Genomic DNA, 14,393 nt, shown 5'->3' with positions numbered 1-14,393 from the left:
TTGTGCATTTTTTAGTTATTTTATTTTTTAAATAACTATATTATCTTATGGGAGTTGAACTTGACAAGATAAACATTGCGAATGAATCTAGAATGGTCAAAATAATAGGTAATTAGTTTGACTTGGTTGAAAATGAGTAAAAAATAAGCTAAATCAGTCTAAAAGCTAATTCTGAACTTTGGTCGATTCGTTGGGGTTGAACCAAGAATATTTGATGAATATTATTCATCTAGCAGCTTGATGACTCCGCTTATATACAATAATAATAATAATAATAAGGATTTTTATCTTTATGTTGATTCAGATCAATAATTAACCCAACTCATGATCTAGTTCAAGCCCCGAGTCGATTTCTGAATTGATTTTAAAACTATGATAATAATTATTTTTATCCTTATATTTACTCGGGTGAATGGTTAACTTGATTGGTGACCTGGACCTAGTCCTGGATCGAATTGAATTTTAAAATTATAATAATTATTATTTTTATATTAATTCAGATTAAGATTAGTATAAAACCCAAACTTTTAATTCAAAATCAAGTTAAAGTTACCCTGAACCTAACCTAACTTTGCTGCATCAAATATGATGGCCCTTCTGCCGTTTCTCACTGCTTCAAACCCAAACCCACTGGTAAGTAAGTTCAACTTCTTCTTCTATTCCCCTTTTGGCCTTTCTCAATTTATGTTCGGTTTCTTATAATTTTGTGTAGTTGGGTTCTTCTGTAGGGGTAGAAATGGAGGGGATGAAAGTTGAGGAAGCTTATTTTAGAGGCAGGAATTTACACGGTGCCAGGCTTCCTATTCCAAATGGGTGTTCTGGCAACTATGTTATACTGTAAGGAATTTAAATATGAAACCTGTTTTTTCTTTAAAAAAATTTATGATCCAATATGGGAAAAAAATTTTATTCTCGTTGTCATCTTGCAATGCTTGAGAAGGTGGAACCACCCTCAGCACCCGCTTCTTGGACAGAGAAGGTGGAAGCACCTTCAGCACCCGCTGCAGGGACAGAGAAACATGAAAACAAATTCATTAGCGTTGGTAAAGTCATTAATTATAGGAAAATAGGTTTCCCTATCATGGTCCTTAATTATAGGATTACATTTTCTTTGGAACACCTGCAATACAAATCACTTATATCGAGGTATAGAAAGCTGCATTTCACTGATTTTGAAGTAATTTGGAATATAGGCTAATTGAAAACATTCTTTAATTTCCTTGTAATTAACGAACAAAATTTACTTACAGCTAGGAATAAAGAAATGTATTTCATAAACATATGGAATGGGGTTACGGTTGTACAAGAGTAACTAGCTCACCTTGAACCCTTTTATTTCTTCTTGTAGCTCGAGTGCAGGGCCGGGCTTAGTTCCTCCGTGATAGTGCTTCATGTGTGCAACTTGGTGCAACAATGTGTAGCCATTATTGTCAATTGCCGAGCTCATCCTGGTCACTCACTACTCTGTTATTGTTCTTGACAATACGGAAAACCCCCCGCTGTTGATGCATCACAGCCAAATGTAATATGTTCTGCCCCATTTGATTAACAAGCAACACAGACTCCGCAACATTTGATTAACATGCAATACTTGTTTGCAGATGGATTCTCATTCCAACAGACTCCTCCTGCAACGCAGACATCTTGCCACACAAACTGCAGAGTCCGACTACAACATTGATTGCAGACTGCAGTCTCAGTTTAACTCCAACAGGATAATTGTTTTCTATAGATAGACTCTTGTATGTCCGTGATTATAGGAGATTTAATAGCCATCATCCTTCCTAGTTTTGTGTGTGTGTGTGTGTGTCTGCTGCTATAACAGAAAAACATACAAGATTCTTCTGTCTCCTTTGTTTCTTCAGCATATAATATTATTTTGTTTTTTCATGATACCAGAACAGGTTCTTAATACATTGTTGATTAGTTGAAATTCCTATGGTTACCCGTTCAAGATTGATAGTGTTAAAGGCACCCATAAATCCTACAACATGCTGGAAGGAGAGCCAAATCCTAATCAATGTTTAGGCTCCGTTTTACTAAATGAATTTAACTATCTCCTTTGTCAATAGCTGTGACAATTGCTCTTGGTGTAAGATTCAAACTTGGCTATGTCAATGGCCATATTAGGCCTCTTGAGTCTTCTTCATCATCAGCTTATGAAGCTTGACAATGCAAAGACCAATTTGCTATATCTTGGTTACTTAATTCAATCAAAAATTATATTACTGAAATATTCAGCTATTCCAAATCTTGGAACTATGGGAAGCTGTGAAAGAAATATATGGAAATCAAAACAATTCAACTTGTATTTCTCAAATCAACAAAAATCTTGCCAATTTGCAACAAGATGAAAGACTCGTGTTCAAATTACTTGGAACCTTGGAAGGTATAATGAGTGAACTTGCACTATGTCATCCCTACACGGTTGATGCAGTATAATTAAGGAAACGTGAAGAGAGGAAAAGATCTTCCAACTATTAGCTACTCTCGGTTCAGAATATGAAGATCTTCATAGCAAGATCCTCATGAATCTTGATTTTCAATCCATTACTAGTGTGTGCGCTACTATTCATTAAGAAAAAAGCTTACATAAAAGTTATGAGTTTTGACTCTAAAAACCTTTTATCAGAAACTCGTGTTTATATTATCAACAAATCAATAAACAATGACAAACCTTACAAGGGAAAACAACCCAATTTAAAGTGCCATTATTGTCCTAATATTGGCCACTCTATTAGAAGGTGTTGGATTTTTCATTCAGAGCTAAAGCAGAATTTTAAAAAGAAGAAGAAATCTCAAAGGGCTATTAGCATAAGGCTTACATTGTTGCTATTGCTCACTTCACTAAGTTTGCGGGCTTCCTTGCAAATTCGGTTCACATCCCGTAAGAAAGCACAGATGGTGGTATTCTCATTACATTTAAAATTGCCTTGCGAACTAGTATTGTGCATGACTCTTGGGTTATTAACTCAGGTGCCGCTAATAATATAACTAATAAAATGACTAACTTATGTAATTTTAAAGGATTTTCTTTTCCTACTCAAGTGTCTATTGCTAATGGAAAACATGTCTCCGTCAATAGTAAAGAAAAGATTAAATTACTTTTCAATAGTATAAAATCCTCAATTCTATATGTTTCCTCTTTTCCATTTCAATTACTTTTATGATAATCCAATTTTTGATTTCTTAAAAAAAATGAATGAATAAAAAAATAATTTGAGAAATGGGTTAAGACAACACAAATCGAAAGTTTGAGGACTAATAAAGATTGAATTATAAATTTAGGAGTCAATTTGATCAAAAATTGAAAGAATTAATAAGTTTAGGGGTTTAGTTGAACTGAAAATTAGTTTAATTAATAAAATTAGGGGCATAATTGAAGAAACATCAAAGTTTGGGGCTGATTAGAGGTGGAATTGGAAGAAATTAAAATCTAAGGACCAAATTGAAATGATGAGGGTAATTTAGGGAGTTTAATGATTGTTTCAGGGGTAATCTTGAAAGAATTAAAAGTTGAAGAGTCAATTAAGGATAAAATTGAATAAATAAAAAAAAGGATTGTTTTGGAAATGACGCTATAATCCAGGGGTCCAATTGCAACTTAATCTAGGGGCAAAATAATAATAAAAAAAGGATTTTCCTTGATTAAGGACCCAATTGCTAAATTTCAAAAGCTTAGGGCGGAAATTGAAGATAGCCAAACGACGCAGTTTCAAGACACTATTCGAAATCCATTTGAGACACCACTAACACAGCTTCGGCCAGACACGATCTCCTCACCCACACGATATTCTCTAAATGCCAGAATTGCTCTTGCAATGACAGGGCCTTTAGCACCCGACTAGTCTTCAAATGAAGGCAAACGTTGAAGACGCCCATCGTGCATATTGTGCACGATAGGATGGGAGACAGATGCAAACCGAGAAATACTGGGAGGGAAGAAACGAAAAAGCAGTGGGGGTAAAAAAGGAAACTGGGGAAGAAGAAAAGCAAACAGGGAAAGAGGCCAGGAAAGGAGAACGGAGAACAAACGCATGGGCAAATATAGAGTGAACAGAGGGTTTTCCAGGGGATATAAACGAAAAGGAAAAAGACTGAGGAGAAAAATCATAAGGAAACAGAAGCACAGAACAGAGGGTCACAGGAGGCCACGAACGAAGAAACAAACCCAGAGAACAGGGGGTGAGATGCAAAGAACAGAGGAACAAAAATGCAGAAAAGAACCCTACACGGGAAAACATATAACAGAGAGAAGAACAAAGAAGGAAGAAGAAGCCTTGTCCAGACGTCGTCACTCCAGACCACCAGCTCCAGCAGACCAGGTAAACCTTTCTTCTTCTCTTCCCGCTTTGCAAAATAATTCATTTGATACTGTGCATCTTCATTTATAATTAACTCCTTCCTGCAGCAAACCTGCATGAACATTTCACTCAAGCCTGCTACTTTGCCCAGCCAGCCCAGTCATTAATAAAAAAAACAGAAAAAAAGAGTCGAGGCCAAGCTAGGCCCAGGCCTCAGGCCTAGCTCACCAATCTATTTAGGGTTGCAGATCCTAATCAAACTCAGACTCAAACAAACAATGAATAAAAAAATAATTATATATTTTAGTTATTTAAAAACAACACAAATAATTAATTATTAATTACAATTCAATCATAATATATTTACGTATACTGTTCAATGTAAAAAAACACATGATTATATATTTAGTTATACCATGGATGGTCAATTTTAATTACGAAAAAGTATCTCATAAATCTTTTTAATTATATAAATGCTATCTATTTGTTGGATGTGTGGAGCATAAAATAATATCTTTTTAATTAAAAAATATATGAAAATATTAAAACATTCTCTTAATCCTTTTAATTATATAAAATATTCATATAAAAATAATAAAATACCCTAAAAACAACTTTTTTATTTTTTATTTTTTCTGAAGTTAAAAACATTATAGTCTATAATAAAATATTTATTGATATAAAATAATTTACCCACATTATTTAGTTTTTATTATACTGATCTGGAAAAAAAAGAAGAAAAAAAAGTGGTGACTTCTAACAAGCTGATGCCGTACAACACCGGTGCATCATTTAAATTCATTGCCATTAATACATGACCACGTGGCCATTGTTTTATTTGGGAGCAATGATTATTTGGAAAGTGTTTTTTAGAATTGTTTTTTACTTTCCTGTTTTAGCTATCCTGGAAAAGATGATTTAAAGAGAGGAATGTGTTTTTTGATTTTTTTTAAAAAAGCCAAATTTTTTTGCATGAAGAACTCAAAAATAAAAACAGTGCAACTCTATGATTCATCTTTCTTTCTTCTTTTTTTCTCTCCATGCTTTTACCTTTATGTTTTTTAATTGTGCTTTTTTACTATTTTATTTACCGTTTTTGTTAGAATAGTTGTTTCTTAGTTTTTTTTATATAAAAAAATCTTTGTAGTTTATTAGATTTTTCTATCCTAAAAACTGAACTATTTTGTTTCTATTTAGATACTTCAATTTATTTACAAGAATTATATTGAAACTCTAATATTTTATTTGATATTTCTTTCGTCTATTTTACTGCTTTTTATCCTGAATATATATGCACCGGTAGAATCTACATCAAATTTTGCATATCAAATGTAGAAAATTTAGAGACCGCCAAGATGACACGAGTACCACTAGGGAAGGAAGTGTCATTTCTGTATCCTCGTTATCTCCCTTTGTACCACATCTTTTCGACCTGTCTTTAAAGATCCATCAAGTTCGTTTTAATAATAATAATAAAAAAAAAAGATGGTTCTTTTTTATCAGCTTATATATTGAAATTAACAATATATATCAAACCATTTTGTACTATTTAATTTGCCAAGACAAATAACCAGCTCTTTAACAGTAAGATTACACTTGCCTAAAAACCTGATAACACAGTCATCCCCTCATTAATTTCTTAATCGATTCACACCCAGAGGATTTTAGGATGTTGACGTCGCATATCATAAGACAAACAGAACAGTTCTGGAGAAAGAGTCTTTAAGTCTATAGTTTTTATTCAAACCATAGCTAAATAACTACAGTCCTAGCAATGCATATTACAAGTAAATAACTTGAAATATGATCATACTGACGAACATAGAAATAATAGACAACTAGGAGATGCAATCCGGTCCGCTGATCAAATCCCTGAAAAAACATTCCCACGTTACCAGGCTCTAAATCAGCTTCTACGTACTCCTTGAACTTCGACTCGATCGGAGGTTTTCAGATGTTGAAATAGAATCGTCATGAGCTGCTATTTCCTTCCCTCTGACTCGTCGGAACGGGTATTAGATGTAGAAACATTATTCCCAGCGGGTATTTCCTGAACTATGGCCTCATGAATCCGTAGACCACCCTTCCATTTGTTACTCCACACTTCATACAAGCCAAAATAGAGCTTTTCCTCATCATTGTTAGGGTTTTCATCACTTGTAGACTTAGTCTGACTCTGACTCTTCTTCGCAGGAAGTTCCTCTTCACTTTCAGATTTTTCATCATTTTTAAACACAACCCGACACTTATCCGGAGGAAATTCCATTACTTCCCCTTTTAATTCTGATAGTTTTATTTTTTTGCGCACATACTCTCTCGCCTTTCCTATCCTAGCCATCACCATAACAGGATAATCAGGATCGTCCCAGCCAAAGGATTTCTCTGTGTTCATGGATAACATAAAGCTAACTTCATACGTCTTCCCTTTGGTTACATCCATTTCACCACTTACATCAAGCCAACACACCTCCCGCAGCTCTGCAGGACCATCATCCCTATATATATTTTGCAAAGAGTAAATAGATTAAAATTGACATAAACAAAGTAGGCTCTACATTACTATAGCACCACTATTCAAAATCTGCAGATTCACAAAAGGTAGTGATACAGTTCCATCATGATGTAAAACCATTGGTCTTTAGTATAACATACTCACCCCTAAAATTCAATCCTATCTTGTAAAGAAATAAATAAATAAAAAACTTTGCTTTATGGTCTCCGCCAAAAATGAAAGGAAACAACTGAAAGAAACAATAACTAAAAGTGGTCGGAACTGCACCATTTACTGATTTCTAAACCTTAACTTTCCACGTTTAAGAATGTAACAATTCGGCCTTGGGATATCTGTAATCTTTACTTAACAATTTCAAGATTCTTGTCAAAATGATTCGTATAATTTTATAACACCTCTGAAAAGGTTTTTGTAATTTACCCTAAAACATAAACGTGGATCAAGAGAAAACTTGTATGAATAAATTAAAGTATCAAATTAAATAGAGTAAATTATTACCGGATCCCTATGTTTTCAATAAAATAATTAGTTAATCCCTTTGTTTTAAATTAATTGGTCCTGTTGTTGGTTTTTTACCTACAATATTCTTATCTATAATCAAAATTTCCAATCTTATCTACTTTAGACAAAATTAAGTATTTCAAAAAGGTAATTTAGGAATTGCTTTTTAAAAATCAACAGTCAACTTTGCTTAAAGAATTAACATACAATTTTGAAAAATAAAGGGACCAACTTACAAAAGCAAAAAAATATTGTATTTTTCCTCTCTAATAATTAAGAATATTGTACAATTTTTAATAAAGATGTATTTGTGAAATCCGCATAAAAAATTAACTAAGTTTTGTGTGCTTCTCATTATTTGTGTTTGCATGATTTTTTCACATGTTATTTAATTTTTAGTAAAATAAAAAAATAAAGCTGAGATAGAATTGGGAATCAACTCAAAATTTATAGAACAAAGGCATCGAAACACCACAACAACGCCTTACTCAGACCATGAAAATAAGGATAATTAACCCTTCCTAGGATACAATTACTTTTACATGTTTAAATTTAGAATATTGACAAGTTTGAAGGTCGTGATGATGCATGCACCTGGAAACAATGTCAGGCCAAAGCAAATTACTTTGCATGACCCAGAGATGTTAGAAATTTGACTAAATAACTATACTGTCTGCACATGCAAACAAACAACTTCTATGAATGAATCAATCCATACAAAGTCATCAACACAATAAATGATTTCTAGCTGGGTTTGAAAGAGAAAGAAAGCTTGATTATGGTGATAACTGTTTGGGTTATTGTTGGGGTAGTTAATGGATTCAATACTAGAGAAGAAGAAGATAGAAGGAGAAATTTGGGGAGATTGGTGTCTAAAAGAGAGAGAGAGAAAAAAAAACTAGGTGTGAACCGATCCAGCAAGAGTTTTACTTTTTTTTTTTAAAAAAAACAATCTAAATATAAAATACTTTTTATGAATTTAAAAGATTTTCGTAAACATTTTATGGTATTCATGAAAATACTTTTTATGGTATTCAAATTATAACTATCAATACTTTCTCTATATAGAAGAGTTATGCATGAAAAGGATAAAGATCCTTATAAAAAAATTAAATTGGTTCAATTCTAAAAGGACCAGATATAATTATTTTTATGTTTCATATCTATTATTAAATTTTGATAATTACAACTTAAACACAATAAAAATTTTCTATGATATTGATCCTCTTAAAACTTTATATATTTGTAAATTATGTATTGATTTTTTATAATGAATTAAGACATGCAAGAATATTAATTAAAAATCTTGATTGTAATTTAACGATTCTAATTTTCCTTTTATTAACAAAACATTTGTAACATAACAATAGATCAAGCACACCAAGATTTATAACATAACAGCATAACTCTTCAAGAAGAAAACAGGTATATTATCCTCACTCTTCAGGAATACTCCAGTATTTACTCTCTTTCCGCCAGCAGATTGTAAGATGCTTTGGTTTAAACACGGTTTTGCCATCAGGGCCCTGCAAAACATGTCAAACAAGAGAATTTCCAAATTGTCATTATTAAATCATTACATAATTATATTAATTAATTACCATTCAAGCAGTAATAATATTCTGACATTTAAGGGGACTTCAACCGTCTCTGACCCAACTGTAGATGATTTAGACTCTCCCTTGCTATTAACACCGAAAATAAGCAGTATCATCAATTTGTATAAAAACACTTGAAAGATTATTTCGATTCATGGAAGATCAACCATTTATCATTTGTAGGACTCATATTTTATCGATAATCAACTGGCACGTCAATTTGTATAAAAACAATTTTATGAAAATCATTTTCAAAAATAGAAATTAAGGTTTTGAATGAAGGGTGATATTATTACTTATCCCCGCTCCATGCCTTGGCAGAGTGACAAAATAAATAGCCCTCTTTCTTACACCTTTATAGAAATCTTAATATTTGTCAAAATTTTCATGATATTGCATAATGAAAGGAGCTCTAAACTCAATATACAACTATTGAAAAATAAATTAAAGTTTAAAAATTTGTGATTTTTTTTAAAAATGCCTTTAGGCTTTATATTTATTTTATTGTAAATGCGCTTGACATATCTAAAATAAATTACATTATTAACCTATAATGTTTAATTTATCATTATATATACTACATTATACTAAATACAATACATTTGATAAAGCATCACCACCAGTATAAAATATATTTCAATATAAAAATATTAATGTTTTGATTATATATAAAAAATTGTAAGAGAGTCCTTGTGATAATATTCAATCCATATATTTTTATGAGACCCATAAATTATTTAGATATGATTTGAAATCTTTAATTTATACTTATTCTGCGATGAATATCAAATGACTAGAAATGTTAAGTTATTATATTTATGATAGGAAGATTTTTTATAAGTTAATTATGTTTGTTTTTTAACATATAAAATAGTACCATATATTTTTAACAAATGACTCTACTCATATTTTTACAATATTTTTCATTAAAGTATCTTTCATCCATTAATACAAACATAATACTTTAACCTAAAACCTAATAGATGATCACAATGTATATTGAATAATTTAAAAAAACTAATTAAAAAAACTAAATGATCAAACTTAAAATCTGTATTATGAAAGTATGATAATTAAATAAAAAATTTAATATTAAAAAAATAAATTAAAAAAAATAATTAAAAAAAACTATAACTAAAAAACATTTATATGTCATTATAAATTTGCAAAGTGAAAGGTTAATAACTTTTAGCATAAAGTATAATTCAATAGCAAGTTTTTTTCTTCTTTTTATTGGCTCAACTTGTAGTGGAGCCAAGTTGTTTATTTTTCTTAGTCTTAATCGTGATAGAGTAAAAGAAAGAACTTTGGTGAAAAAAAGGTGTGTTACTCATTATGATTCCAATAGTAGTTTGAATCAATTTGGGATATAAAAGTTCAATGGCTCCAATTATTACTATTGAGAGTTATGTATACAAAACCCATCTTCAAGTTCAGGACCCGTGAAAGATTGGATAAAGAAATCATGGAGAATGCTTCGGAAAGGTCATATGCAAAAGAAATAGAAGATAAAGATGTGGTAAGGTGTTATTTGCTCTTCACACCTCAACATATTGGCGATCTCGATTCACGTAAAAAAGTATGTTATTTTATTCGATAGATCAATCTTGTCTTTTTATCACCTTAATAATAAATTTTCGCATCGCCCTTGGATGGCTGGCTGATCTATTGACATAAAATAGAATAAAGGACCTTTTTTCCATTTTCTATGTGCAGATCAATTACCAAAAATAAACTGATTAGTAAACAATGTTTCAACCACTGCAGAAAAAGCATGCACATAGAGGCTCCAAATAGGAGGGGAAAAAAACCATATTCTCACCTTTCACCATATCCCGAGGAGTCACTTGATTCAACCTTGAGGCAACAGGAAAACAAGCTGTTGTTCCTAGAAACCTACACAAGAAAAATTCCAAATTGTCATGTCATCAAAACATTTCATTTGCTCCCCTGATCATTACGAACTGATTATCTGAATTGCCGAAGAAGTAAAAAGAATTCCGACCTTTTGAAGCTGTCGTTGAGAGCCTTTGGGAGCCCCTTTGCTTGAATTTTTGGAAGGAGAACTCATGATCTGGATGCCAAAGAGATTTCAAGGAACTATGTGGTAAAAGTTCAATACGAGAACAATAATGAGAGCTTTGTTGTTTGGGTGTATCAATTTCCACGATCTAATATTCTAATTAAGTCAACCGCTACTTTACAAGGAACTATGTGGTAAAAGTTAAATACAAGAACAATAATGAGAGCTTTGTTGTTTGGGTGTATCAATTTCCACGACCTAATCTTCTAATTAAGTCAACCGTTACTTTACCTATAATCTAAAAGGAATGGGATTTCTACTGTGCATGGCTCCACATTTCATCTTCTCATAAATTATCATAGATGGATTGTACAAAATTTTATATTTTTTTACGGTTTGTTCCTCGAATTTTTTTAGATGATTTAATTTTTCTAATTAAAGAACAATTAGTTTTGAATAATTATGAAAGGGTAGGATTAAGGGTGATTATTTTCGGTTCGGTTTGATTTTTATTTAAAAAATAATCAAAATAAATTTTTGAAAAACTGAAAGTTTTGAATTGGAATCAGTTCAAACCGACCGATTTCGGTTCGGTCTGGTTTTTTAACATAAAAACCTGAAAAACCTATATTCAAACTGATCGGGTTTTTTTTAACAATCTTCTCTATAGCTTCTCCAGCTTCCCTTTTGTTTTTCCCTTTAAACGCCATAATTTTAAAAGTCCAATTACTTAACAAGCAACAAATCTCAAACATGTAATAACTACAGGCAGATAAAATACAGCAAAGAACAATTTCATTATTTTAAATCCATCTTCAATAACCATAAAATCATCTCCACGCATTACAAAATGGTTATGAAAGAAACTAAACGGCCAATATAAAAATTAAACAAAAAACAGACTTTTAAAGTAAAGAGCTCTATATAAATAACATAGCACAGGAACTTATAACGTACAAAACTTTAATCTTTCTTATCAGTCTTAGCAAGATTTATATCAGGAGCTGCGTCAACCTTTAAAAAAAAAAGCTCAAAACTAAGATGAGAGAAAACAAACATTGAAGCCGTGAAGATGAAGATTTGAAGCATACATTAAACCAGTTCCTAGGTTATTAAATTTGAAAATGACGATTGAAGCCTTGTTAAAGTTTTTTTAGATGATTTGAAGTCTAAATTTGGCCATAAAATTTTGTAAAGTGATGAAAAATTAATTTTTTATTAGGTCAAGAGTGAGAAAGGTTTAGATTTGAGAAGAGAGGTTTAGGTTTGAGAGTTGTGGCTAGAGGAGCAGCGGCTAGATGCAAGGGAATGCTAGGGTTAAAAGTTTAGAAATGACTTTTATAATATTTTTTTTAAATGAATCGGTTCGGTATTTTTTATTTCAGGCTTATCAAATTAAAATCAAACTGAACTGGTTGGTTTTTTAAAAATTCTAATTGGTTTTTCATGGTTTAGTTTTTTCAGTTATTTTTTTTAATTTTCTCAGTTTTTTAGTTTTTTTACTCGCGCCTAGTAATAAATACATCATAATTGTTTCTACCTAATTTTTAACTCATGTTTTTAATAAATTTATAGAAAAGTAAAAAATAGCAAAAAAAAATGAAAAACTCCAAAAATGCATTTTGATATATTTACATTATTTTTAGCATTTTCAACGTCATCTCAAAAAAATATAAATTTTTAAAAATATTTTAAATATGTTTAACTTTTAACACGTTAATTTTACAATTACTAACCACAACTAACAAAATTAATGTTTGTAATGCTTTTTTTATTCAGCACGATAATTCTATATGTAAATTTATCATTGATTATATATTCAATGAATTAATCAATAAAATAAAAATCATAAACAATATGTTATCCAACAGCATGTTTTAATTTATAATTTCATCAGTAATTTTATTACAAATTCAAAGCACAAAAGGAGTATTTCAACTGTGATCTCCAATTTTATTTTATTTTTTAAAGAAATTATATTTTGTTTCTCCCTTCCTAATCATCTCTTCTTCCTTTTCTTTTCTTTTCTTTTTCAAATGAGAGGGTATTTTAGGTTCACACATTGACAATAGACTTCTACCTTAAGATCGATGGTGGGATTCACATCATGAAGTGTAGTCGTAGTCTATCTAAAGTAAAGTGATATTCTTTGACAGGTTGCTTTTGATTTTTACCCTTATGGCACGTAGCTGTTGAACATGTGACTTCGTGAGCGCACAATTATTGATGGACGTTTGGCAGGTTGCTTTTGCTTTTTACTATTTCGATGGTATGTCTAATAATTTGATATTTCGGGTAGGTTCCCACGGTGGCTAGAAGTTCGAATGCTTGATGGACGTTTGGCAGAGTTTGTCGGTGACTAAAACCAAATTCCAGCTATTCCCGGTCAAGCAATTATTGAAAATCTAAACGTAGCTGTTGAACATGTGACTTCGTGAGCACACGTAAAATAAAAACTACATTAATAGCATCTAATAACTGTGTAATTATAATTATTGTTTATGTATTGCTAAGTTTAAAAACAAGTAACGATGATTTGATAAACTAAGTGTTATTAACATTTAAAATGACAAATATTAAAGTAAGTAATTTTTCATCATAATGTATTGTTATTTAAGTATAAGTAAAGTAATTTTTCATCTGTTGATATGAACATGAATAAGTGCAGAATTAACTAAAACAACCAATATTTGTTTTTTCATTTAATCAAAATATCCCAACTAGTAAAAATAAAAAAGAAAATATATATATATATATATATATATATATATATAATTATGTACCTCTTGTTTTTTTTTTATCAATGTCAAAAATATTTTCCACTATTAGAAAATCAATGAATACAAATAGAATCATCGACAATTTATTTATTGATATTTTACAGTGATATTTACAGAATGAATTCCTTCCATCGTTAATCTCATTCATATATACTGACAGAAACATTTCATTAATATATACAAAAAAAATCCTACTTGAATTATAAAGAATTTTAAAAACAATGTAGTGCATACACGTGTAAGTTTTTGTTAACAATTTTAGCGATTAAATTTTAGTGAGATTCAAATCTGGATATCCAACAATGACATGTTTATTATACCGATATAATTGCAAATAGGTTAACAAATAAAATTATTCCATTAATAATTTTTTACAGTGTTAACCATGTCAAACTATTCCTCTAATAATTAAGTGCTAGAGGAATATTTGAGACACTACGTGACAGCAATGCAGCGAAACTGGTTGGAGTTGCTAGATAGTGCGCAGTTTTGCTATAATCTTCAAAAATCCTCGGCAACGGAAGCAAGTCCATTTGAGCTAGTTTTGGGGGCACAACCCCAAACTCCTGCCGAGATTGCAGTGCAGATATCTGGTGGGAAGAGTCCAGCGGCATACAGATTTGCGATGGAGCGACAGGAGCTGGTTGAGCAAGCTCAAGATAGTTTGCGAAAGGC

At 31.0% G+C, this 14,393-nt stretch overlaps 2 protein-coding genes across 2 annotated transcripts in view; both read right to left on the bottom strand.

The window, feature by feature from the left end:
- The window catches only part of LOC105107859 (uncharacterized), a 56,126-nt gene that overhangs the window by 18,457 nt on the left and 23,276 nt on the right, over positions 1-14,393 (bottom strand). The window lies entirely within an intron of this gene.
- Positions 5,993-13,054, bottom strand: LOC105107849 (protein PHLOEM PROTEIN 2-LIKE A9-like). Its single transcript, XM_011001917.1, has 6 exons — positions 12,962-13,054; positions 10,921-11,058; positions 10,738-10,811; positions 8,945-9,002; positions 8,758-8,843; positions 5,993-6,799 (listed from the first exon to the last, which is right to left on the bottom strand). The coding sequence occupies exons 2-6, from the start codon at positions 10,984-10,986 to the stop codon at positions 6,286-6,288; spliced, it is 798 nt and encodes a 265-aa protein (XP_011000219.1). The 5' UTR covers positions 10,987-11,058; positions 12,962-13,054; the 3' UTR covers positions 5,993-6,285.

Source organism: Populus euphratica, unplaced genomic scaffold, assembly GCF_000495115.2.
Source record: "Populus euphratica unplaced genomic scaffold, PopEup_1.0 scaffold413.1, whole genome shotgun sequence".
NCBI classification, from domain to species: domain Eukaryota; kingdom Viridiplantae; phylum Streptophyta; class Magnoliopsida; order Malpighiales; family Salicaceae; genus Populus; species Populus euphratica.
This window is presented reverse-complemented; position numbering and strand designations above follow the sequence as displayed.